The 24,439-nt window shown below is 35.7% G+C and overlaps 2 protein-coding genes, 1 non-coding gene and 1 pseudogene across 4 annotated transcripts; 1 reads left to right on the top strand and 3 right to left on the bottom strand.

Moving 5' to 3' along the window:
• Positions 1-4,885: 4,885 nt before the first annotated feature.
• Positions 4,886-6,427, bottom strand: LOC137743220 (DEAD-box ATP-dependent RNA helicase 20 pseudogene; annotated as a pseudogene).
• On the bottom strand, positions 6,120-12,752 carry LOC137741502 (DEAD-box ATP-dependent RNA helicase 20). Of its 2 annotated transcripts, none has more exons than XM_088679308.1 (13): positions 12,290-12,559; positions 11,983-12,162; positions 11,695-11,853; positions 11,319-11,473; positions 10,994-11,086; positions 10,727-10,812; positions 10,413-10,648; positions 9,859-10,086; positions 8,384-8,430; positions 8,096-8,188; positions 7,733-7,973; positions 7,515-7,635; positions 6,120-6,479 (listed from the first exon to the last, which is right to left on the bottom strand). In XM_088679308.1, exons 1-12 carry the CDS (start codon positions 12,423-12,425, stop codon positions 7,544-7,546), a joined length of 1,746 nt encoding a protein of 581 aa, XP_088535434.1. In that variant the 5' UTR covers positions 12,426-12,559; the 3' UTR covers positions 6,120-6,479; positions 7,515-7,543. The 2 variants fall into 2 exon arrangements, with proteins under 2 accessions (XP_088535434.1, XP_088535433.1); XM_088679307.1 differs by lacking the exon at positions 6,120-6,479 and adding an exon at positions 7,206-7,409 and having other exon boundaries at positions 12,290-12,752.
• A 712-nt stretch (positions 12,753-13,464) lies between these two features.
• LOC137709852 (uncharacterized) lies at positions 13,465-24,436 on the top strand. The gene is made up of 8 exons (XM_088679120.1): positions 13,465-14,326; positions 15,377-15,711; positions 15,966-16,027; positions 16,674-16,738; positions 17,488-18,870; positions 22,395-22,457; positions 23,464-23,537; positions 24,297-24,436. The coding sequence occupies exons 5-8, from the start codon at positions 17,742-17,744 to the stop codon at positions 24,300-24,302; spliced, it is 1,272 nt and encodes a 423-aa protein (XP_088535246.1). The 5' UTR covers positions 13,465-14,326; positions 15,377-15,711; positions 15,966-16,027; positions 16,674-16,738; positions 17,488-17,741; the 3' UTR covers positions 24,303-24,436.
• On the bottom strand, positions 14,097-14,181 carry LOC137735833 (small nucleolar RNA U31b). Its single transcript, XR_011068735.1, has one exon. It is a non-coding gene; the product is annotated as a small nucleolar RNA U31b (small nucleolar RNA).
• Positions 24,437-24,439: the final 3 nt, after the last annotated feature.

Here is a 24,439-nt window from a genome sequence, read left to right on the forward strand (position 1 = left end):
GCTGCCTTGCCGTCGCAAAGCTGCTACACAGCCATCGTCGCTGCTCTTCCTGTCACAGCCATTAAGCACAGCCGCAGAGCACAGCCAAGCACAGCCACTGCACACTGCCTGCCGACATGGCAACTGAATCTTCCAGCAAACACACCAAATACGAAGATCCCAGCGATCCTCTTTATCTTCATCACTCTGATCAGCCTTGAGCGATCCTCGTCACACACCTTTTGAATGACGAAAATTACTCCACTTGGAGCCGAGCCATGGCCATGGCCCTCAATGCCAAGAACAAGGAAGGATTCATCAATGGATCCATTAAAAGGCCCGAGTCTGCATCCACAAGTGAATTCCAACAGTGGACTCGTTGCAACAACCTCGTGAAATCCTGGCTGCTCAACTCTGTCTCGAAAGATATCGGAGCAAGTGTCATCTACAACAATGTTGCAGCTGATATTTGGAATGAGTTGAAGGAACGTTTCTCTCACACAAACAGTGTACATCTCTTCCATATTGAACAAGAGATACATAGAAGTGTTCAAGGAAATTTGAACATTGGTGCATATTATACCAAACTGAAAAGTTTTTGGGATGAACGTGATGCCATGTGCACTCTCCCAACCTGTACATGTGGAGCTGCAAAAGAATTAATGCAGTTTCACCAAAGTCAGAAAACCATGAAGTTTCTCATGGGCCTCAATGAATCCTACAATGCGGTTCGTGGGCAACTTTTACTTATGGATCCCCTCCCTGTTGTCAACAAAGCTTTCTCACTTATTATTCAAGATGAGAAGCAAAGAACAGTTTCAATGCATGCTCCTGAAAGGTCCTCAGTCACCGATACCGCAGCTTTCGCCGTGCGGGATAACATGCGAAACTCTGGTAGGAATTTTTCTCCAAGAAATTCCCATCTAAAATGTGGTCGTTGTGATGCAACTGGACACACTTCAGATACCTGTCGTGCACACCTCAAGTGCGACTACTGTAATTAGAGAGGTCACACCATTGATCAATGCCGCAAACTGAAAAAAGGGAAAGACAACAGCAATAGGGGAGATTATCAGGATCGTAGGGGTTCCAATTACAAGGCTAATCACGTTGATACCCAGCCAACGCCTCCAGCAAGATCTCATTCGTCCTACAGCCTCACTTCCGAGCAATATCACAATCTGCTTGAACTCCTTGATAAGAGTCAATCCAACTCCACATCTAATCATGTCGGTACCACCTCTACTATGAATAACTTGTCAGGTAGAGTCTTTTGTGCTTCTGCTCTCAATAAGGGAAGGGACTGGATTTTCGATACAGGTGCCACAGACCACATGGTCTGCTCACCAAGCTTAATGACCACAAGTGTTCCGGTATACAATCGACAAGTGCACTTACCCAATCATGCACTTGCCGATGTCACACATATTGGCACAGTTCATCTCTCGAATGATCTCACCCTTCACAACGTGCTTTGTGTTCCATCATTTAAACTGAATTTAATTTCTGTCAGCAAACTCACTAATACCTCATCTTGCTTTGTCATCTTCACTGATAAAATGTGTCTACTTCAGGGCCAACGATCGGGGAAGATGATTGGGACGGGAACTGAACGAGAAGGACTCTACTACCTTGATAATGTGATGAAAACCAGGTGCAATTCAGCATCAATTGTTGCCTCTTCTTCTTCTCAGCTTTGGCATCAACGCCTTGGCCATCTTTCCAACAAGACCTTACGGCATCTCTCTACTTGCATTAAAAATTTGAATTTTTGTAGCATTGATGATTGTTTGATCTGTCCATTAGCCAAACAAACACGTGCTCCTTTTCCTTTGAGTTCTATCACCACAAAGGCTCCTTTTGAGTTAATTCATGTTGACATTTGGGGAGGTTACCATGTTCCCACTATCACAGGGGCACAATATTTCTTAACTATTGTGGATGATTTCTCAAGATGCACATGGGTTTATTTAATGAATCACAAATCAGATGCACGATCTTATCTCAGCATTTTCATCCACCTTGTTGAAACACAATTTTCCAGACGAGTCAAGGTTCTTCGTAGTGATAACGGTCCAGAATTTTCTATGACCCATTTTTTTTTTCAGATAAGGGGATTCTCCATCAAACAAGTTGTGTCTCTACTCCCCAACAAAACGGGGTAGCAGAGCGCAAACACCGCCACTTACTCAATGTTGCTAGAGCCTTACTTTTTCAATCTCATCTTCCTAAGAAATTTTGGGGTGATGCAATCCTTACTGCCACTTATCTCATAAATCGGACTCCCACTCCTCTTCTTCAAAGCAAATCACCCTATGAAATACTTCACCACAAACAGCCAGCGTATGCACATTTGCGGGTGTTTGGTTGCTTATGTTTTTCTTCCACCCACCACCATCGTCCCACAAAATTTGATGCAAGAGCCACACGGTGTCTTTTTCTTGGGTATCCATATGGCACAAAGGGATATCGAGTTTACGACCTTCACACGGGTAAAATCTTTATCTCCCGTGATGTTATTTTCCATGAACATGTGTTCCCTTTTTCATCTTCTGCTGCAGTTTCACCACTTGTGTTTCCACATACTCAAGATACTGCCTATGATGATCCCATCATTCATCCGTCCATTCTACTGGAGCAGGATTCCATCGATCCATCCTCTTCTTCGCCGGTGAGTCCTGTTTCGGTTTCATCTCCTTTTCTTTCCACCTCACTACCTCGTCTTAAACGACCCACTCATGCACCTGGTTATCTTCAACAATATCACATCGACATCAACCTCCATTCTCGGTCCGTCCCTTCATCTCACTCGGCGTTGACCAAAGTACCAGGTACTCCTTACCCTTTGTCTGATGTCCTCACATACGATTGTTTATCTGCTCGACATCGTGCTTTCACCACTTCCATTTCAGCTGCCATAGAACCCAGCTCATTCTCCCAGGCTATACACGACCCTCACTGACGTTTCGCTATGGAAGAAGAACTGGCAGCCCTTGCTGCGAATAGGACATGGTCTCTGCAACCATTGCCCCCTGGCAATAAGCCGGTTAGATGTAAATGGGTTTACAAAATCAAATTTCGATCCGATGGATCCATTGAGAGATATAAAGCACGCTTGGTTGCCAAAGGTTATAGCCAAATTGAAGGCTTAGACTATCGAGAAACTTTTGCTCCGGTTGCAAAATTGACTACAGTTCGTCTACTCCTTGCTGTTGCCTCGGTCCAACAATGGCACCTCCATCAGCTTGATGTTAATAACGCTTTCCTCCATGGTGATCTTGAAGAAGATGTCTACATGTCCTTGCCTCCTGGTTTCGGACGAAAGGGGGAGACACGAGTTTGTAAACTTCATAAATCTTTGTATGGGCTTAAGCAAGCCTCTCGTCAATGGTTTATCAAACTCTCTTGTGCTCTTAGAAAGGCCGGTTATCAACAATCCAAGGCAGATTATTCATTGTTCGTCCGAAACCATGATGGTAAATTCACTGCCCTCCTTGTCTATGTTGATGATATTATCTTGGCAGGAAATAACATACAAGCAATTGAAGATACCAAGTCTTTTCTTATGAAGCAATTCAAGTTGAAAGACCTTGGCCAATTAAGATATTTCTTGGGCATTGAAATTGCTCGCTCTAGCAAGGGGATCACCCTCTCACAACGAAAATATGCCCTTGAAATACTTGAGGATGCAGGTCATCTTGGCGCAAAACCAGCCACCTCTCCTATGGAGCAAAACCTATCACTCAGAAAGGACGAAGGACAATGGGTTACTGATCCTTCCTCTTATCGACGACTTGTTGGGAGACTAATCTACCTGACAATCACGCGCCCTGATTTGGTGTATGCTGTCCATATTCTTAGTCAATTTATGGAGAAGCCTCGAACTCCACACTTGGAGGCAGCCCAGCGAGTCTTACGATACGTTAAGCACACACCAGGGCAAGGTATTTTTCTTTCTGCAAGAAGTCCAATTCAATTGAATGCTTTTTGTGATGCGGATTGGGCCAGATGTCGAGACACACGACGTTCTACCACCGGATACTGTGTATTTCTTGGAGAATCCTTGATCTCCTAGAAAAGCAAGAAACAAAATACTGTGTCACGTTCTAGTGCAGAGACGGAGTATCGTTCAATGGCAGCAACTTGTTGTGAAGTCACTTGGTTGAAATCTGTTATACAAGACTTGGGTATCAAACATAAACATCCAGTCAAGTTATATTGTGATAATCAAGCGGCACTTCACATCGCTTCGAATCCGGTCTTTCACGAAAGAACCAAACACATAGAAATTGACTGCCATCTTGTACGAGAAAGGGTTCAAAGTGGAATGATCGAGACATCTCACATCTCAACCATGAAACAACCAGCCGACATCTTCACAAAGCCACTGAGCTTATACCGGTTTACGACTTTGCTTTGCAAGTTAGGAATAATCAACATTCATTCCAAACTTGAGGGGGAGTGTTGAGAGAACATGCCCACTAACCGGGACAGAAGGAATACTGCACATGCAGTACAATATTCCTTGTCAGCTACCACATGGTTCCAGCTCACCAAGCTCAGATGTGTTGCAGCATGGGCAGCTTGCACGCCACCTTTACAACACTTGTTTATTGCATGCATTTGTTTATTGCATGCGTGTGTGTAAGATATATATATTAAACCAACTGCCATTGGAGCAGATAATGAATAATACAACCAAAATATTAATGCATATAACAAATATTATTAAATATTTATACTACTAATAATTGATAAGCATATAATTTATAATATTAATGGTATAATGCATATAATTACCAGCGGACTTTCAAACTTAATAATGCATGATTATTGATAACCAGTTCTCCATATAATAATATTCTTTTATTAAAAAATGAAAGCGGTTTCGTTTTGGTGGTGGGTTCTAGGCAGATACCACAGTAACCATAACTAAACTTAAAACCGAATAATTTACCCAACGCTGACCTGGATATGTTACATCACGCCACAGTTGTTCCAATTCAGAACTAACATTCTGTCCAGCTTTCTTGAGTAAGATGGTAAGTTCCTTTGCGCATCCAGCATTAGCAGTTGTAAAGAATGTGTATGCTGTTCCCTTTGCTGCAGCACTTCCAAAACGGTCAATGTGGTAAACATAATTATCAAGGGATCCTGGAAAGTCGTAATTGATAACATATTTCACATCCTTCAGATCTGGAAATTAAGATAAAACAGATGATTAGAAACAAGGCTTCTGGCCATTTCACAGGATAAATGCATTCAACAAAAATTTGCCAGGTTGACACACCTGCAACCCCCACAGGGCCACAGTAAACAAACAAAACCTAGGTTACCAAGGGCGGAGCCAAGATTTTTTTCTTGGGTGGGCTAATTGACAATAGTATTATAAAATCATATGTTTATTTTTTGTTTGTATAAACTTATATTATAATCAATATAAAAGAACAACAATATAATATAAACTATTCTCAAAATCATAACCCTAACCGATAAATTCTTGGACCATATAAATAATTAACCTACTAATTAAATCAAGAATAATATAGAGATTAAGAAAGTACCAAAGGTGACATTTATTGGAAAATCGCAATAGAAATTAAGGAATTGCGGAGACAAAGATTTAATTGTGGGATTAAAGAAATTATTTTTCTTTTCTTGAGTAAGAAGCACAAAGGCTAAATTACATAGGGTAAATGGTCTTTTTCTTTAAATAATATGATAAAAAAGGATTGTAGATAGAACTAATTTATAATTTTTAGCATAAAATGGATTATTTATTGCCTATCCTCTATAAAATATACATTAAATAATAATCTCTATTGAAATTGAGTAAGCTATAAACATGATTTTACAAAAGAATAGTTCTATTTACAAACTCATTTTTTACTTCCAACACAGCTTTATTAATTTTCTGTTAGTGATCATCTCCAACTCATTCGATTCGAACAACCGAAAATTGGAAGGGGTGTGTGAGAAGTAAAAATAAGTGCATGGATAACACTACTCTTACAGAAAACCTCCCTGGACTACAGCCTACCTTAGCCTTGTGGGTGGCTACGCCATTGTAAGTTACTACATGATTTTGGAAAGGGGGATGTCGACTAGTAAATCAAATAAAGCCTTCAACTGTGACAAGATTGAAGAACGTAAATTTCTTTCTAAATAAAATTATAAAAGTAATAATAGATGCAACTGTTGAGGCACAACCAAAAAAGTGTTCATTTCGAGTCTTTCACAAACTAAGAGAAATTCTATTGATACCTAGAACACTAGTGGCTACATCTGTTGCAATCATTATGGGGATCTTGCCAGCTTGAAACTCAGAGGCAATACCGACCCTTTCCGCTTGACTTTTGTTTTCATGAAACGAGACTGCGTGCTGACCGTCCGTGCAAAGCTGCAGGGCGATCTGATCATGTGATTCACATCCTTTCTTTGTATCCATGAATATCACTATTCTGCTGCCATCCAATATACCATCTAGCAGCGCAACCAACCTGAAAATTTGGAAATAATCAGAGATGTATATAACCTCAAACAAACTGCACGGGGCCAACCATTAGAATGTCCCCTACTTGTTATATTTCTGATCACGTAAACAATTTGGTCCACCAGAGATTTAAATTTATTCACATTTTCCACATCACTACATTTTATGGTTTCGTCACCTTTCAGGTATCGGCTAGCTCAGCTCAATTCAGAGTCTTAATAGACATTCTGGATCGAGGTATGTCAATAACTATACGAAGGACAATATTATTGTATTATTGATTTGTAAGTAATTATTATATTATAAAAATATTATTTGAATTTGTTTAAATTTCATAATGGGATATTAAATGTATAAATGCAGGAGTTAATTTTCTTAAATGATTTTAGGAACTTCAATCAAACTATTTAAACAAATTCATTTTAACAATTAGGTCAGCTAGAGACCGGAACTAAAATGATCCCTTTAGAAATAAATGAAGGGTATAATAGGGAAAAAAATCCATTCCGATTCTCCAAAAAACCAAGAATTTAAATACCAGTTAAACATAGGAACTCCAATTCCTCCAAATTATGGAGACGAATTCTAAAATTCGAGTGAGTCCCGTCAACTTTTTGATTCTCAATGTTCGTTAGACATGGACGTATTCCACATCAGAACTAATTCTACATTTTGATTCGGATTACCTTTGTGCAAACGCGACATAGCAAATGACGCAACCATTGACACCCAGTTTTGATATCAACGTCGAAATTAGTTAGCTTAGGGTTTTCCAACTCTCATATCCAAACACAACCACATATTACGTAATTTACGGTCTCCAAAACAAGCCTAATCAATATCTAGAGTCATGTTAGATTGCCCTAGCCTGCAGTAGCCCGGCCCCGGCCGGCTTCTTCCATTCTCTTAAATTCTTAATCATTGCAATAACAGTTGCCTGCAAATCATTATATTTATGATACACATCAGTGCAGATAAGTACTCTTCTTTATTATAAAGTTTCAAAAATAAAATCGCAAACATAATAAAACATCAAATTTACCGCTTATTGTCAATGAGACTCGTGCCCCATCATTCATCATCGTCTTCATCGTCTTCATCGTCATCTTCCTCTACTTCATCGTCCTCATCATCTTCATCGTCTTCTCGCCAGATACTATAGACTGACAAATGAAATGCATGATAATTAATTAAGAACCCCAGATATCACTAATTTGAAAGTTCTCTAAATTTTAAGCGCTTCAGGCAGCTGATACTTACTTGGATATTCGACTCCCTCTCTGATGTCATGCATTTTTGACAAACGGCCATCAGAATTGACCATACCAAACAACATCAAATCCTTTTTGCCACTCGCCTTAACAACTATTGCTTGGTAAAGCTTCTTTTCGTAAGTCGCGGGGTCAGCGGCCTCAAAAGTTAGATAAGTCATGCTAACAAAAAAACACAAGGTGGAGAATTCGTATGCCTCCACCACTCTCACAAAATGCGCTTGGAGCCCCTAAAAAAGAAAGCCATGCAGAATATTATAGTAAAACAAGTGCGCTATGAAAGATTACTCGTAAAACAGAACATGCTAACGTAAGAAATAGAGCAGCAGCTATTACAAATTCAGATCACAACCTTTATTTTCCTGATTTCCTCCAGGGCGTAACGTGCATGTTTTTCAGTACTGGGGAAAGGCAGATACATAGGAGAGAAATGACCATATCCAGTCTGTTTAAATAAAGGCAAGCGGAACAAAGTTAGCAACATATACACCTTACTTTATGGTCCTATATGCAAATGCAAATGTGTATTACACTATGTATTAGCACAGATGGTGCATGCCATTATTTAATGTTCTTATATGCAAATGCACGGTAAAGTAAGCTGCAGCCAAGCAGCGCGTGCACACATATTCACATATACCATTTTGTTGTTAGCCTTCCAGCGCCACGTCCGAGGTATGTAGGTTCCTGGAAGACATCAATTCATACCCATATCATAAATCCAAAAAAGAAATGAATTTGAAAAGTAATAAATCTTGATAATATGTTTCGCCATCAATCATACCCAAATAAATAAATAATCGGAAGTCGAAGATTAACAATATGTTTGCAATCCCGAATCATAAACCATAAAAAAAAAAAAATTACCAACCATCAACATTGGAGTAGGGCAGCTAAACAAGTTTTAGGCTTAAATGAAGAATGGCGACAAGAGATGTGAGATCAAAGCAACAAAATTTATATAATACCCTAAGAAATCACATTAAAGCATCTAGTATACAGGGTGTTCGTAGGACCGGAGGGCAACGGGGTGGATCGGGTTTTGATGACACACATCCCCATACCCAAAATCGTTTATTTTTTCCGAACACAAAACCGTAGAATCCCTTAATGGGTTATCGCGTAACCCAACCCATCAGATAACAGATTTTTCATTGGGTAACAGTTTTCCCCATTATGGTATTTTTATATTTATTAGATACTAATTAGATAGTGGATTTTAAATAAAATGAGATTAAATAGACTACTAATACTAATAAAATTGATATATATGCATATAACAAATATTTTTAAATATTTGTTACCAAGAAAATAATTATACTACTGATAATTGATAAGCATATTACTTATATTAGTAATGATATAATGCATATAATTACCAGCATGAACTTCCAAATTTTTTAATACATGATTATTTATAACCAGTTCTCCATATAATAAATGTTTATATTCTTTCATTAAAAAATGAAAACAGTTTCGTTTCGGGTAAGGGTTCTAGGTAGATACCACAGTAACCATAACTGAACCTGAAACTGAATAATTTACCCATCGCCTATAAAGGATGGATATGGATACGGCGATACGACACGACATGACAATACGGAAAATGTCTAAAAATTAAGATACAATAAGCTATGGATACGGCAAATAAAATTGTATATAGCAACAAAAATATAATTTTACAACATAATTCATCATTCAAATTCAAGTACATTTAAGTTGTTAGAGAAGAAAAGTTCGAAATCTAATCATCTTTATACTGTATAAGAAGTGTGAGAGTCGTATTCATGGTTTTAATTTGAGGGAAACTCTTTGTATTCAGCAACTTTCAATTATAGATGTCTCTTATTAATTTTCTCCTCCTCATTACCATTTTTGAAAGTGTAAATGTATCCTAAAAGCCGGATACGTGTATCCATCATGTCAAATTCGTGTCCATCAACCAGGATACGTGTTGGATGAGTATCCGAGAGTATCAGGCAAGTATAATATCCGATCAAGTATCAAATACGGTATAAGTGACCAAACAGAAGTATCCGTGCATCATAGCCCATCGCGTGTGTATATGACATTGTGTGTACAACATTATTTACCCTAGTGTTTGTAGTTACTGACCTGGATATGTTACATCACGCCCCAGTTGTTCCAATTCAGAACTAACATACTGTCCAGCTTTCTTGAGTAAGATGGTAAGTTCCTTTGCGCATCCAGCATTAGCAGTTGTAAAGAATGTGTATGCTGTTCCTTCTGCTGCAGCACTTCCAAAACGGTCAATGCGGTAAACATAATCATCAAGGGATCCTGGAAAGTCGTAATTGATAACATATTTCACATCCTTCAGATCTGCAAATTAAGCATAAAACAGATGATTAGAAACAAGGCTTCTAGTCATTTCACAGGATAAACGCATTCAACAAAAATTTGCCAGGTTGACACACCTCAACCCCCACTGTAAACAAACAAACACTAGGTTACTAACAGGACATGATTTTGGAAGGGGGGATGTCGACTCGTAAATCAAATAAAGCATTCAACTGTGATGAGATTGAAGAACGTAAATTTCTTTCTAAATAAAATTATAATAGTAATAATAGATGCAACTGTTGAGGCACAACCAAAAAAGAGTTCATTTCAAGTCTTTCACAAACTAAGAGAAATTCTATTAATACCTAGAACACGAGCAGCTACATCTGTTGCAATCATTATAGGGACCTTGCCAGCTTGAAACTCAGAGGCAATACCGATCCTTTCAGCTTGACTTTTGTTTTCATGAAACGAGGCTGCGGGCAGGCCGGCCGTGCAAAGCTGCAGGGCGATCTGATCGTGTGATTCACGTCCTTTCTTTGTATCCATGAATATCACTACTCTGCTGCCATCCGATATACCATATAGCAGCGCGACCAACCTGAAAATTTGAAATAAATCAGAGATATATATAACCTCAAACAAACTGCACGGAGTCAACCATTAGAATGTCCCCTACTTGTTATATTTCTGATCTTCAGTAAGGACGTAAACAATTTGGTCAACCGGAGGTGTCACTTTCAGATCTGGAGAAACTATTTGAACCTGTTGAACATCCGAAGATTAATATCAAACATGTATTGGGTATTGCACATGAGAAAATTCGCCAAGAGTACTATTGCAATCACAAGATAGAATTAAAAGGACATTATGTGACTACCAATTTCATCCACTAACAATAATTAAAAACGAATATGTGTGGAAAAAAATTTGTAAGATATATTACTTTGCAAGCGTTGTGAAGGAATAGCTTTGCCCGTTTATCAACCTCTTCTGGCCAGCCAGTACTCCAGAATGATTTTTGACAGTCTGAGCGAATCTGTATTCAACAAACCCACAGATAGCAATGACAATTTCAACTGAAGATAAATCTTGATATATAAACACGCGCGCACACTCACACACGTGTGTGTAAGGGAATTTAAACATGCTAAAGAGTTCATCTGACCCCTTTAATGGAATCCAATAATGTTTTCCAGCTTTTCAAGAGTTTGACGTTGAAAACATAGCACTGCAGGTATGAAGAACCAAGTAAGGGTAACATGTCAAACCTCAGATAATATATTTCGTATTTGAGACTCATGCGTGTCTGATAGCATCCAATCAGCACCATCCAACACAAGGTATGTGACGCTTTTCAAGTTCGTACTTTTGCTCTTTAACAAAACAAGCAAGCTACTAAGTGTGTCGATTAAAATCCCACCTCCTGAGCCAAAATATTAAATGCAATCAATAAGTAGAATAACTGTATACTCAAACAAGAAATCCCCTTAAAATCACCACCTACACAAAATTGCACGTTACCATAACCAAAGCCTATAACAGAAAAACAAGTAGCAAACGTCCGACACATGAAAATTCAGTCACAGTAGCAAAACAGTAGCAATAGATAGTAAAATGTAGTTCACCGCCACCGCCACCACCTACCACAAGTCTGACCATAATTTTCACGTTTTAGCAGGTGCAAGCCCGATAAGACTTTAATGTTGTAAGCTGCAGCAAATTTAGCACCCTCCTGTTGGATTTGTTCAGCGCGTTGAATTGTGGGAGTCAAAATCAATACTATTGGGCCATCTCCACCACGAGCTGAAGGAAAATTATAAAATGGAAAACTTTATTCCTGATTCATATATATATATATATATAACCAAATATATGATTCAAAGAGCTTTGGATTTGATTATCTTAAGGATAACTAACATATATAATACTCACATCGTTTTGGCAGGGAGTTTACATGGAGAATTGCAGGGATCAGATACGCTAGCATCTTCCCAGATCCTGGTTGAGCAATACCAATGAGGTCATGGTCCTCCAAATCCATTGGCCATACTTGAGCTTGAATTGGTGTAGGTCTAACAAATCCAGCTTTTGAAAATTCTTGTACAACATTTTCTGCAATGGTCAAGAGAATTGAAGAATTCAATACATATATGTATATACATTCACATGGACATGTATGTTTGTTATATTGTATGACAAAGCAATTTGTTTAATACAAGAAAAAAATAAACATAGGTACCCGGAAACCCAGTGTCATCGAAGGCCCTGATAGGGTTTGGAATATCATCCCAGCCTACAACACGGATTCCCCTCCGTAGCCGATACTCCTCGACGTCTTCGGGCGTATAAGAGGTGACCTCAGTAGTGATCTCCATCTTCTGGTGGTCCTGCGTATCAGGCGTGCCGCCTTGAGCAGCAATTTTCCTCCACTGCCTCCTGGACTGCTTGACCTCGGCGGCGGTGCCTTGAGCAAACTGCTATTCTACACTTTTAATCAAACTGCTATTCTACACTTTTAATTAATTTACATGCAAGGCTTTTTAGAGATTTGATCGAACTGCTATTCTACACTTTTAATTAATGTACTAATTAAATCTAATATATACCAAACTTCTAAGACCAACTCGGTGGGCTAAAAGTCAAATTACCTTCCAAAATTTTCCTCCAAACCCACTCCAACCAAGGGAAAATTATATCTTTATATACTAAAACTCAAAAATTATATCTTTATATACTAAAACTCAGTGAAGTGGTACTGTGGATGACCAGTGGGCGGACAATTTTGCCCCTGGATTTTTCCTCCAGTTGTTCTTCTCTTTGGTTTTTTGGGTAGCAAAATGCCACTTTTGCCCATTGCTTACACGCGTCTATCATCGATGGATCCTCTATTTGGACTGAGTGTTCTCGATTTTTCTTTTGCTTTCCGTTTCTTTATCACATCTTTCTCACATCTTTCTCAGGGTGAATAGCTTCTCCACCACTTAGCACTGCGAGTGGGCGGATTTCATGGTCCTCGCCACCGGAAGATCCTAAAATTAGAAAGAAATTCGAACCTGCCTTGTAAATTAGGGCTTGAGCGATGTTCTTGACGTGCGACGTGGATCTTCCGGTGGCGAGGACCATGAAATCCGTCCACTCGCAGTGCTAAGTGGTGGAGAAGCTATTCACCCTGAGAAGAGAGATCTGTGAGAAAGATGTGAGAAAGAAACGGAAAGCAAAAGAAAAATCGAGAACACTCAGTCCAAATAGAGGATTCATCGATGATAGACGCGTGGAAGCAATGGGCAAAAGTGGCATTTTGCTACCCAAAAAACCAAAGAGAAAACAACTGGAGGAAAAATCCAGGGGCAAAATTGTCCGCCCACTGGTCATCAACAGTACCACTTCATTGAGTTTTAGTATATAAAGATTTGTCTTTGGTTGCCGAGAATCAAAGGGAAACGGAAGAGAGTGAAACGCTGAGTCTTATTGCCTACTGACTAGAAAAAAGGAGTGAAATATTGTCTTCTGTTTGGTTGCCTAGAAAATTTGAGGTTGGGGAAAGAGACAAGGGGTGTAAGGAGTGTGGTTGCACATGATCGTTTGAGGTAGAGATTTTGCGTTTTCCCAAAGGCAAAGACTAAAACCTAAACAGATAAATTAGGACATGAATTATAGGTAAAGGGCATGCAATAAACTGGCAAAGTCAAAAGCTAATCTAATCTGGACTACCAAAGTCCAAGTTCTTACGAAATGCCCAGCCACATTTTTTAGTCTGGACATCACATACCAATGGGCAAAAGTACACTAGAATTATTTAAAAACATGAATTAATAGATTAAGAAAAAGAATCATTTAGGGTGGAATTTGAAGGTGGAGGATTTATGGAGAGCTCAGATGGTAGTGCATGTAATTTTGATTAATAATTAGTCATCAGAATATGATTATTCAGGATGATTCAATGGATAATCATCATCACACCTCCCCCAATTTGCCTCTTCCAGACTTATTGCGCCAAAAAATATTTAAAAAAAAAATTGATATAGAAAAAAATAAAAGAAAATGAGGAATCAGAAAGAGAGTCAATCACCAGGAAGCAGCAAATATGTTGATGCGGGTAAGACTGGGGCGACAGAGCTTCTCATCACTTTCCTTACTATTTCTTGATTAACCCTAATTTATCTGATATGCTTTTGTAATTATTCTATCATTCAACCTAATCGAAAACACAGAAAAACAGAGGAGAAGATGGAGAAGCATAGCAAGAGGCCGTGCTTTTATAGGCTCTCAGATTAGGGTTTTGCATTTTCTCAATTTAATTTTTCTTTTTTCCAGTGCGGGCTTCATATATTTAAGGCCCAGCCGAATTTCACGTGCAGGCTTATATTTTGGGAGATAACCTATTTTCAAAAACAATTTTTCAGAGTACTCAAAAAACTATTACACATTCATTTAAATTATAACACGTGTATTTATGTGCAAAAAAACCATAAGGATCATGGCATTTCAATTTTTTTCTTGGTTTTTACTGTTACTTGAAAGCAACATTAGAAGCATGTAATAATTTGGTTACAAAGTATGAGATTAGTTATTTGGAATAGCAAGGTTGTATAAAGAAGTCACTTAACCATAGAATTTTTGTAAGGTAAAAGATGCTTATCGGGGTCAAGAGATTTTAATAGTGTAGCGGAAATCATTAGCATCAATGATTTTCGCAGTTCCATCTTCGGGAAACACCATCTTTTGTATTAGTGACTAAATGAGGTTTTAAAAATTTTAGTAGGTGAAGCAATAACGGTTATCATTTTGCTTTTCTGGATTCCGAGCACTGATTTTGTTTTCGCAAAACAAGTGGAACCTCTAGGGTTGTAGAAAGTTGCACACATGCTGAAATCATGTCCTGCCTTTTTTCTCTATGAAACTCTCTCTGACTTTTATGGATTTCCATCAAAGGTATAGACAAAATAACATTGGGATAATTTTGGGATCCTCTAATTTACACCTCTACGTGCACATTCATTTATTTGTATTGAGAGTGTTGATGATTTAGTCAAAAGGTTAGCCAGTGCATGGTCTAATATGTTTAAATCCTTTTTTTTTTACATGAACTTTTGTTATTCTTTTTCGTTTAGTTCATTTCAATTCGTTTTTAAAGTCTGTTGATTAAGAAGTGTAAAAACTGAACAGCTTTTGTGGATGTATTTTATTGGACTTCAGTGGACAAATGTATCTTTGTTGATCAATTTTATCTATGTGTGATCATTCTCCTTGTGTTATAAATATTCAGGGCTGCAATTTTCTTTCTCTCTTTATGATATTATTTTTTTTTTTCTTTTCATGATTGCAGGTTTTTGATAAAATTCACCTTCACAGACTGACTAAAAACATATACAGGCTGTTGGTGATCGGTATAAAGACAAAATAAAAAAAGTATGAATAAAATGTTTGAGATTATATGATTTGATTTGATTTTGTAATGTACAGGATTCTCTTTATATTTTTCAGATTAAATGGGTTTAGGACTATATTGGTTAAATCTAATTAAATTTTTGGAATTTGCTATGAACAATATCTTGGTTCATTACAGGATTTGGTGGTTATACTTTTGAACTGCACAGGGTTGAGAAAGAAAAAAAAAAAGACAATTTGGTTGGCAATCAATATAAAGACAGAATACAAAAGGTATTCTTGGATGATATCATTTGGTTTCAATTTGTGACCTGTGATTTGCAATATGGATTAATAATCTCAAAAAAAATTATTGGTGCTTATTGTCTATTTTTATCTTTTCGTGTATATATATATATATATATTTTCCATGATTGATTTTGAATAAATTAACATTTGTTTCTGATGTAAGTGGCAATTTATAATAGATCGTCCCGTGTTTCTTTTTAGGCTTAACTTTTGTTAATTAAAATGTTGTTTCATAACAGGTTTGACCCCAATTTTGTTGTTGCGTTATAACAATGTGATTCTAGCTTGCACAAACTACGAGGTATACTCAAATCTATTCTTTAACCAATATTATACAATCCATGTTCTGTTGAAAATTTTGAATATTCTGTGATGGAAAATGTTATGATAAATTGCAAGATAGAAATTCTATTATGAGTTCTTCAGCTGATTTGGGGCATGTTTCTTTACGATATTTAATTTCATCTGGAAACAAATAGTGTTTAGAATCACCAAGTCATACAAAAAGTATTTTAAATTGTTTTTTAACCAATCTATTGCCAACTTTTCCAACGGGTTTTTTTTTTTCTTCTGTTATTTTGCAACAAACCAAAGCCTTTTCATGCTCGAGAATTAATATGTGCTTAAGAATTAATTTGTTTTGTTTGATTGTTATGTTATAATACTATATGTGGTTGCAAGTTTGAAAAATGTAGGGAGACAGATCAGTTATCAACAAATTAGCATGGTTCATCCTAATGCTATATAAGTTAGGTTGCTGATTTGTTCCCTCATTTACTGAAAACACAAATTACCAATGAAGAAAAGAGAAAGCATAATAAAAGAAATAATTTTAATCTACAGTCTTGGTTAACAATTGGGTGAATGTAGGCTTCTCTGTCTCTGTAAATTTGTATTGGTTTTCTGTTTTAGGTTGATTTAATTAATGGCGTCTGTTTTTGTTTCAGATTAATTTGGTTGCTACTAAAGTAATCAAACATTGAAAGCTTGGAACCAGTGATCTTTCAAAGAGGTTGGTTGTTTTGATTTTTGTCTTTTTAGTTGTATGAATGTGGTAATATGGTTGGTTGTCTACATTTATAATTGCAATGTTTTGTTATGTTTCTTATAGTTTAACTGTTTTGTTGACTGTTTGTTTTTTTCTTATTCTTTTTTTTTTTCAAATATGTTTTGCAATCCAGTGGTTCATAATCAGTTGTGATTATTATTTTTCATTATGGCTGAAAAAATTATAAATGATGGGAAAACAGATGGTATAAAACGAAAGCAAAATATTGATGACACGGATTGTAATGCGGTTTTGGATTTTGACAGGCGGTCCAAAAAAATGTGTAGAATGAATTGTGTACAAGACTTTGAAAATGTTGTTCCGTATGCGGTTAACGCAACTCTTTCGCAAAATTTGTTGGTTGATAATCGTTGTTCATCTAGCAAGGCACCTGTTAACAGTGATGAAATGTTGAATCCTCTCTTGCTTAAAAAACAAGTGTACACACGTGATCAAAAAGGCAAAAACATTGTTAATTTGTCAGATAACATTGAAAACAGAGCATCGTGTGCTCAAGATCGTGTTCTCATAAGTAAGGGTCAAGCATTTTTCCAAAAAAATAGGACTGGTGTGTTTCAAATTCAGTTATTTCATGTTTATGTTTACGGTTTGTTTGATTACGTGTTGTTGCTAATCTTTTCCTTTTGTTTTTATTTATTTTTCTTCCTTTTTTTTTTTTTTTTTGTTTTGTTTTTGTTTTTGTTTTTGTGTAGGTGTTGTGAAAGATTATGTGGACTTAGGTGATCAAAATTATAGGTGTGTACATTGCGGTGCATATTTTTGGTTGAAAGAATCTCTCAAACAAAGTTGGAAAAAAATTCAACCTATTTTCACTCTTTGTTGTCAAGAAGGAAAAATTAAATTTGAACCTCCAAAACCAACGCCAACTTTTTTAGATTGTTTGCTTGATCCAAATGGAGGTAAAACAAGTTTATCTTTTCGAGAAAATATTAGAGCTTACAACTCTATGTTTTCATTTACTTCTATGGGAGCAAAAGTTGATAACTCAATTAATGACGGATCAAGTCCTTACATTTTTAAAATTAGTGGTCAAGTTTGTCATTTAATGGGATCTCTTTTACCTGTTGGCAATGAGTCTCCAAAATTTGCTCAATTATATGTTTATGATACATATAATGAAGTTCAAAATCGTCTCAAAGCTTTTAATTTTGATGGAAAAAATGGAAGGCTTGACGAAAGAATTGTTCAAGAATTGATTAAAATGTTTGATGAATTGAATGAGTTAGTCAAACTTTTTCGAACAGCAAGAGATAAATTTAAAACAAATGGTCTTATGAATTTAAGAATGACTTTATTAGGTAGGCAACCAAATGATGGGAAACAATATGATGAACCAACAAGTGATGAGATAGGTGGTTTAATAGTTGGTGATATAGGTTTGTCTGACTCTAATAGAGACATCATTATAGAATGTAAAAGCGAGGGATTAAAGCGTGTTACAAAATTGAATCTAAAATTTATGGCCCTTCAATATCCTATTCTTTTTCCGTATGGTGAAGACGGGTATAGGCCGGATTTAAAGTGGAATCAAAATTATAAAAGGCCAAAAACAAAAAGACAAAGAGTGCCTATGAGAGCTTATATAGCTTATCAAATTCAGGAAAGAGAACCATGTTTAACTACGTTGTTAAAAGGAGGTAGACTTTTTCAACAATATTTGGTTGATTCGTATGCAACAGTTGAGGAGGACAGGTTAGATTACATTAGACAAAATCAAAAAAATTTGAGGAGTGAAATTTACAAGGGGATTTATGATGCAATATCAAGAGGTGATAATGATGCAAACAATTTAGAACAAAAAATTGTGTTGCCTGCTTCGTATACAGGAAGTCCTAGATATATGATCAATAATTATCAAGATGCTATGGCTATTTGTAGAGAGTATGGTCATCCTGATTTGTTTATAACATTTACCTGTAATGTAAAATGGCCAGAAATTATAAGAGAGTTTGAAAAAAAACAGGGTTACAAACCTGAAGATAGACCTGATATAATTTCTAGAATATTTAAAATGAAGCTTGATGATCTGCTTGATTTCATCAAATCTGGACAGCCTTTTGGAGAGGTTGATGCAAGTAAGTTCTACAAGTTTTTTTTATTTTTATTATATGTCTTTTTTTCCTTTATAGTGAATCTAACTTTTTTTCTTTTTTTGGTTTTTTTTTTTTAATTTTTTTCTATTTGTTGTTTTTACAAATAGATGTTTGTACAATTGAATTTCAAAAAAGAGGTTTGCCTCATTCTCATATGTTAATATGGTTGAGACCAAAATTTAAATGCTACACAGCATCAGATATAGATTCTATCATTTCAGCTGAGTTACCAGACAAATTTATGAACCTTCGGCTTTATGAAATTGTTAATCAATTTATGATTCATGGTCCACGTGGTTATATCAATTGGAATTCTTCTTGCATGCGAGAAAATAAATGCACCAAAAATTTTCCCAAGGCGTATAAAAATGAGACGGTTTTTGACCCGAGTGGCTTTCCTGTTTATAGGCGTCGTGATGATGAGACAAAATTTGTAGTAAAAAATGGAATTAAAGTTGATAATAGTTTTGTTGTTCCTTATAATTCTGAATTGCTTTTGAGATATAATGCTCATATAAATGTTGAATTATGTTGTCAATCAACACTTATAAAATATTTGTTCAAATATGTAAATAAAGGTTCAGATAGAGCACGGTTGGTTCTTCAGCAAAATCCAAATGATGAAATATTAACATATCTAAATTGTAGATATATATCACCTTATTAAGCTGTTTGGAGATTGTTTCAGTATTCTATACATCATAGGGAACCTTCTGTGGAACGATTACCTGTGCATTTACCATTAGAACAAAATATTGTTTTTTGTGGTGACCAATCACTGCAATCAATTATTAATCAAAATGCTTCTGACCATACAATGTTGACAAGTTGGTTTGAAACTAACAAAATCTATGTTGAAGCACATTCATTGACTTATGCACAGATTCCATCAAAGTTTGTATATGATCTGCGGAAAAAAATTTGGAAGCCCAGGAAACATAAAGGTTCTATAGGCAGAATAGCGTATGTACATCCTGCATCAGGTGAGTTATATTATTTAAGAATGCTTTTAAATTTGAAAAAAGGTGCATTCAACTTTGATGATATAAAAACTATTAATAATGTTGTGCATATTTCATATCAAGCTGCATGCCAATCATTGGGATTGTTAGGAGATGATAAAGAATGGATTGAAGCTTTATCAAATGTTGTGAATACAGCATCATCTGCTCAATTAAGACAATTGTTTGTTACAATTATTTTATTTTGTGATGTAGCAAATCCTCAAATTCTTTTTTAAAATTATTGGCAAAATATGTGTAATGACATTTTATACAATTTACGAAAAACTTTTGCAATTCCAGATATGGTTGTACCACAAGATGAATTAAAAAATTGTGTGCTATTTGAATTAGAATTGCTTTTCAATAATGCATCAACTTCTTTAGAAAAATATTATTTACCAATGCCTGATGCAAATAAAATGTTAGAAATAAAAAATAAACTTTTAAGAGAAGAGTTAGATTATGATTGTGAAGAATTGTTAAAAAAACATAATATTTTGAAATTACAACTCAATCAAGATCAAAAACGTATCTATGATTGTGTTATAGAAACTGTGAATAAAAAAGAAAAAGGTTTATTTTTTGTCTATGGTCATGGAGGCACTGGAAAAACTTTTTTATGGGACACTATCATATGTAGACTCAGATCTGAACGAAAAATTGTTTTAGCAGTTGCATCATCAGGAATAGCATCATTATTATTACCAGGTGGTCGAACAGCTCATTCTAGATTTAAAATACCTTTAGTTATTACTAATTCTTCAATTTGTGCAATAAAAAAGAAAACGCATCTTGCTACATTAATTGAGAAGACAGATTTAATTATATGGGATGAAGCGCCTATGAATCATAAACATTGCTTTGAAGCATTGGATAAATCACTTTCTGATATTTTATCACATTTACATGGTTCAGAGAATAAGATTCCCTTTGGTGGTAAACCTATTTTATTAGGTGGTGATTTTCGACAAATATTACCTGTTATACCTGGAGGAACCAAAGAAGATATAATAAATGCTTCTTTAAATACTTCTTATTTATGGTCCCATTTTAAAATTTTTCAGTTGAAAGAAAACATGAGATTATCAAGAAGTGGAATTAGCGCTGAAGAAAAACAGAACATTAGTGATTTTGCAGATTGGATTTTACAAATAGGTGACGGAAAAATTAGTGACATAACAGATGAAAATAATTTGAATGATAAAGACACATCTTTGATTAAAATACCTACAGATTTAATAGTTCATTCTTCTGGAAATCCAATTTCTTCTATTTTTTTGGTGACTTATCCCAATTTTGAAACTTCTTTTACCAATTTTGATTATTTAAGAGAACGCGCTATTATAACACCTCGAAACACAACTGTTACAGATATAAACAATTATATAATTGAATTGTTACCTGGAGAACAACATGTGTTTCTAAGCTATGATTCGTTGTGTTCTTCCAATGGAAATGTTGAAAATTTAGAAGCATCATATCCTGTTGAATTTTTGAATAAATTAGACTTCAATGGTCTACCTACACATAACTTGACTTTAAAAATAGGAATGCTGATTATGCTATTACGAAATCTGAATCAAACTTTCAATTTATGTAATGGAACTAGATTGGTTATTACTCAATTATTTAATAAAATTATTGAGGCTAAAATACTTACTGGAAACAATGTTGGTTACAAAGTTTTCATACCAAGGATCACTCTTGCAGCAACTGAGAATAAGTGGCCTTTTGTTTTTAAAAGGCGTCAATTCCCAATTAGACCATGTTTTGCAATGACTATCAACAAAAGTCAAGGACAATCTTTGAGACAAGTAGGATTATATCTTCCTGAACCAGTTTTTACCCATGGTCAGCTATACGTTGCATTATCTAGAGTAACATCAAAAGAAGGTCTCAAAATTTTGATATCTCATGGAGAAAATGATGTTAAAAATTATACTGCAAATATAGTCTTTAAAGATGTCCTTCAAAATTTACAGTCAAATTGTTAACTGCTATGCTTATCTACGTTTTGTCTATACACAATGAGTTATATAAGCAGGCCAAAGATAATGTACAAAACAAACATTAAACTTAGGTATGTTTTAATACAACTATTTTTTTTTTAACTTTGCCCACATTATAGATTCTAATTATTCCAACTTTATAATGTGTTAGAGTGTTTCATATCTCCATAGAAACACTGTTTAAATTTTCTTCCATTTTGTCTCCGCATTGATTTACTCTTTTTGGATTTTTCCCGTTGTCTTAAAGCATTTTTGTATTTCTTATTCAATTATTCAATAAATTTCTTTATTAATGATATTATGCAACGAAAACGTTATGTTTTTAAATTATTAAATTCTTGCTTCAACAATACATCTACATTGTCGACATTTGGTATACTTTCTCTTTGATTATGTAACCGTTTGGATTTAAATTTATAAATATGTGTATAAAAATACTATATATACTTAAAAACATGTTAATGCTAATCTCTTTTTTTTTTCTCCAAATTAGGTAGTCAGCCTGTTGAATCTCGCTCACTTGCAGAGTTGATCACCTACTTTGTTTCATATGGAGGTACATTCCCATAACAATCAATAGTTTATTTAAAAAATTATAATTTATTGCTTTTTCCATATATGTTTGCCGCTTAAACTAAGTTTTTGCTAACCCTTCTCTTCCGAGGAACTGGTTATTACTGATATATATCTGCAATGTCTGCTTTTCACCTGGTCTCAATACATGATTAACTACTTACCCATAAATGGATTTAGTTGGACATCCAAAGGTATTATCAAAGATGTTGTAACCAAAATTGTTAATTCTATCTATCCAACATTCTTATTATTGGTTAGATAGGTTAAATAATTGTACAATTCATATTATCTTCTTTTGCTCAATCAAAGGATATCGGCGAAATATATCTATCATTAAAATATCTAAATTCATACTTTTGGATGTTCATCTTAAATCCTTCAAACGAATAACTAGGTAGTTTACCATCTATTTACAACAGGTGAAAAGAAGAAATTGTTTGTTTATATATTGGTAACAGTCAGTTCATCTGAAGAGAAAACATGGACATGATGGTGATGCCGCAAAAAATCAAAGCACAAACAACTCACTGATTCATATCTCTGTATACCACAGAGACACTAAATAAGGCATATCTGATCCATCTCTGAACATCATTTGTTACTATTTTTACAATTAAAAAAAAAACATGATTCACTTGGATCCGTTTCTACAATATGTTTCACATTTTCAGTTCATTGTAAATAATGCTACTTACTTTGGTTACTTTTCTGTTACATTTATATCCCTCAACATTTTTTTCTGCGTTGAAACACCTTTAAACCAATGTTGAACAACGATGGCTCCTCTAAAACCCAACTCCTTACATTGTCTGATCAAGATTTTGTCCTAATTTCCCGTTGATAATTTTCTTTTTTAGGTTATTTCCCATTTTTAACAGATAGGTCTTTCTATGAACTTTCTGTGTACAAATTTTTTTTTTCCTTCTCTACACACTGAATTTCTCTCATTTAATTACAGCATCATGTGATTACAACTTTTCCTGTAGTTTTTAAAATCTCTGACAATAAATTTACGTCACTATTGACATTCTACATCTCTCTCACTTCCAAAAATTACAAGGTATGTTACCATTCCCTCATTATATACATATTTGTGATGTCGATAATTTTAACAAACATCCATTATGTCACCTGTATCCAGCTAAAAAACCTGGAGTTATATAAAAACACAAAACTACTGTCACATCCCGGCCCGGGGCGGATCACTTCCCGGGCCCGCTCCACCACCGTAGCACGATATTGTCCGCTTTGGGCTTACCATTCCCTCACGGTTTTGTTTTTGGGAACTCACAAGCAACTTCCCAGTGGGTCACCCATCATGGGATTGCTCTAGCCCCCTTCTCGCTTAACTTCGGAGTTCCTACAGAACCCGAAGCCAGTGAGCTCCCAAAAGGCCTCGTGCTAGGTAGGGATGGGAATATACATTTAAGGATCACTTCCCTGGGCGATGTAGGATGTCACAATCCACCCCCCTTAGGGGCCTGACGTCCTCGTCGGCACATTTCCGGCCAGGGATTGGCTCTGATACCAAATTGCCCCGACCACGCCCTCACGGTTTTGTTTTTGGGAACTCACGAGCAACTTCCCAGTGGGTCACCCATCATGGGATTGCTCTAGCCCTCTTCTCGCTTAATTTCGGAGTTCCTACGGAACCCGAAGCCAGTGAGCTCCCAAAAGGCCTCATGCTAGGTAAGGATGAGAATATACATTTAAAGATCACTCCCCTGGGCGATGTGGGATGTCACAACTACACTATAACAAATGAACATACTTTAACCAGCTCATTTCTTCGTTTAATTAAAATGTTGTTTCATAACAGGTTTGACCCCAATTTTTTCATTGCGTTATAACAATGTAATTCTTGCTTGCACAAACTACAAGGTATGCTCCAACCTATTCTTTAACCAACATTATAAAATCCATTTTCTGTTGAAAATTTTGAATATTCTGTGATGGAAAAGA

The sequence above is a fragment of the Pyrus communis genome, chromosome 11, assembly GCF_041283825.1.
Source record: "Pyrus communis isolate YQ-2024b chromosome 11, ASM4128382v1, whole genome shotgun sequence".
In the NCBI taxonomy this organism is placed as follows: Eukaryota; Viridiplantae; Streptophyta; class Magnoliopsida; order Rosales; family Rosaceae; genus Pyrus; species Pyrus communis.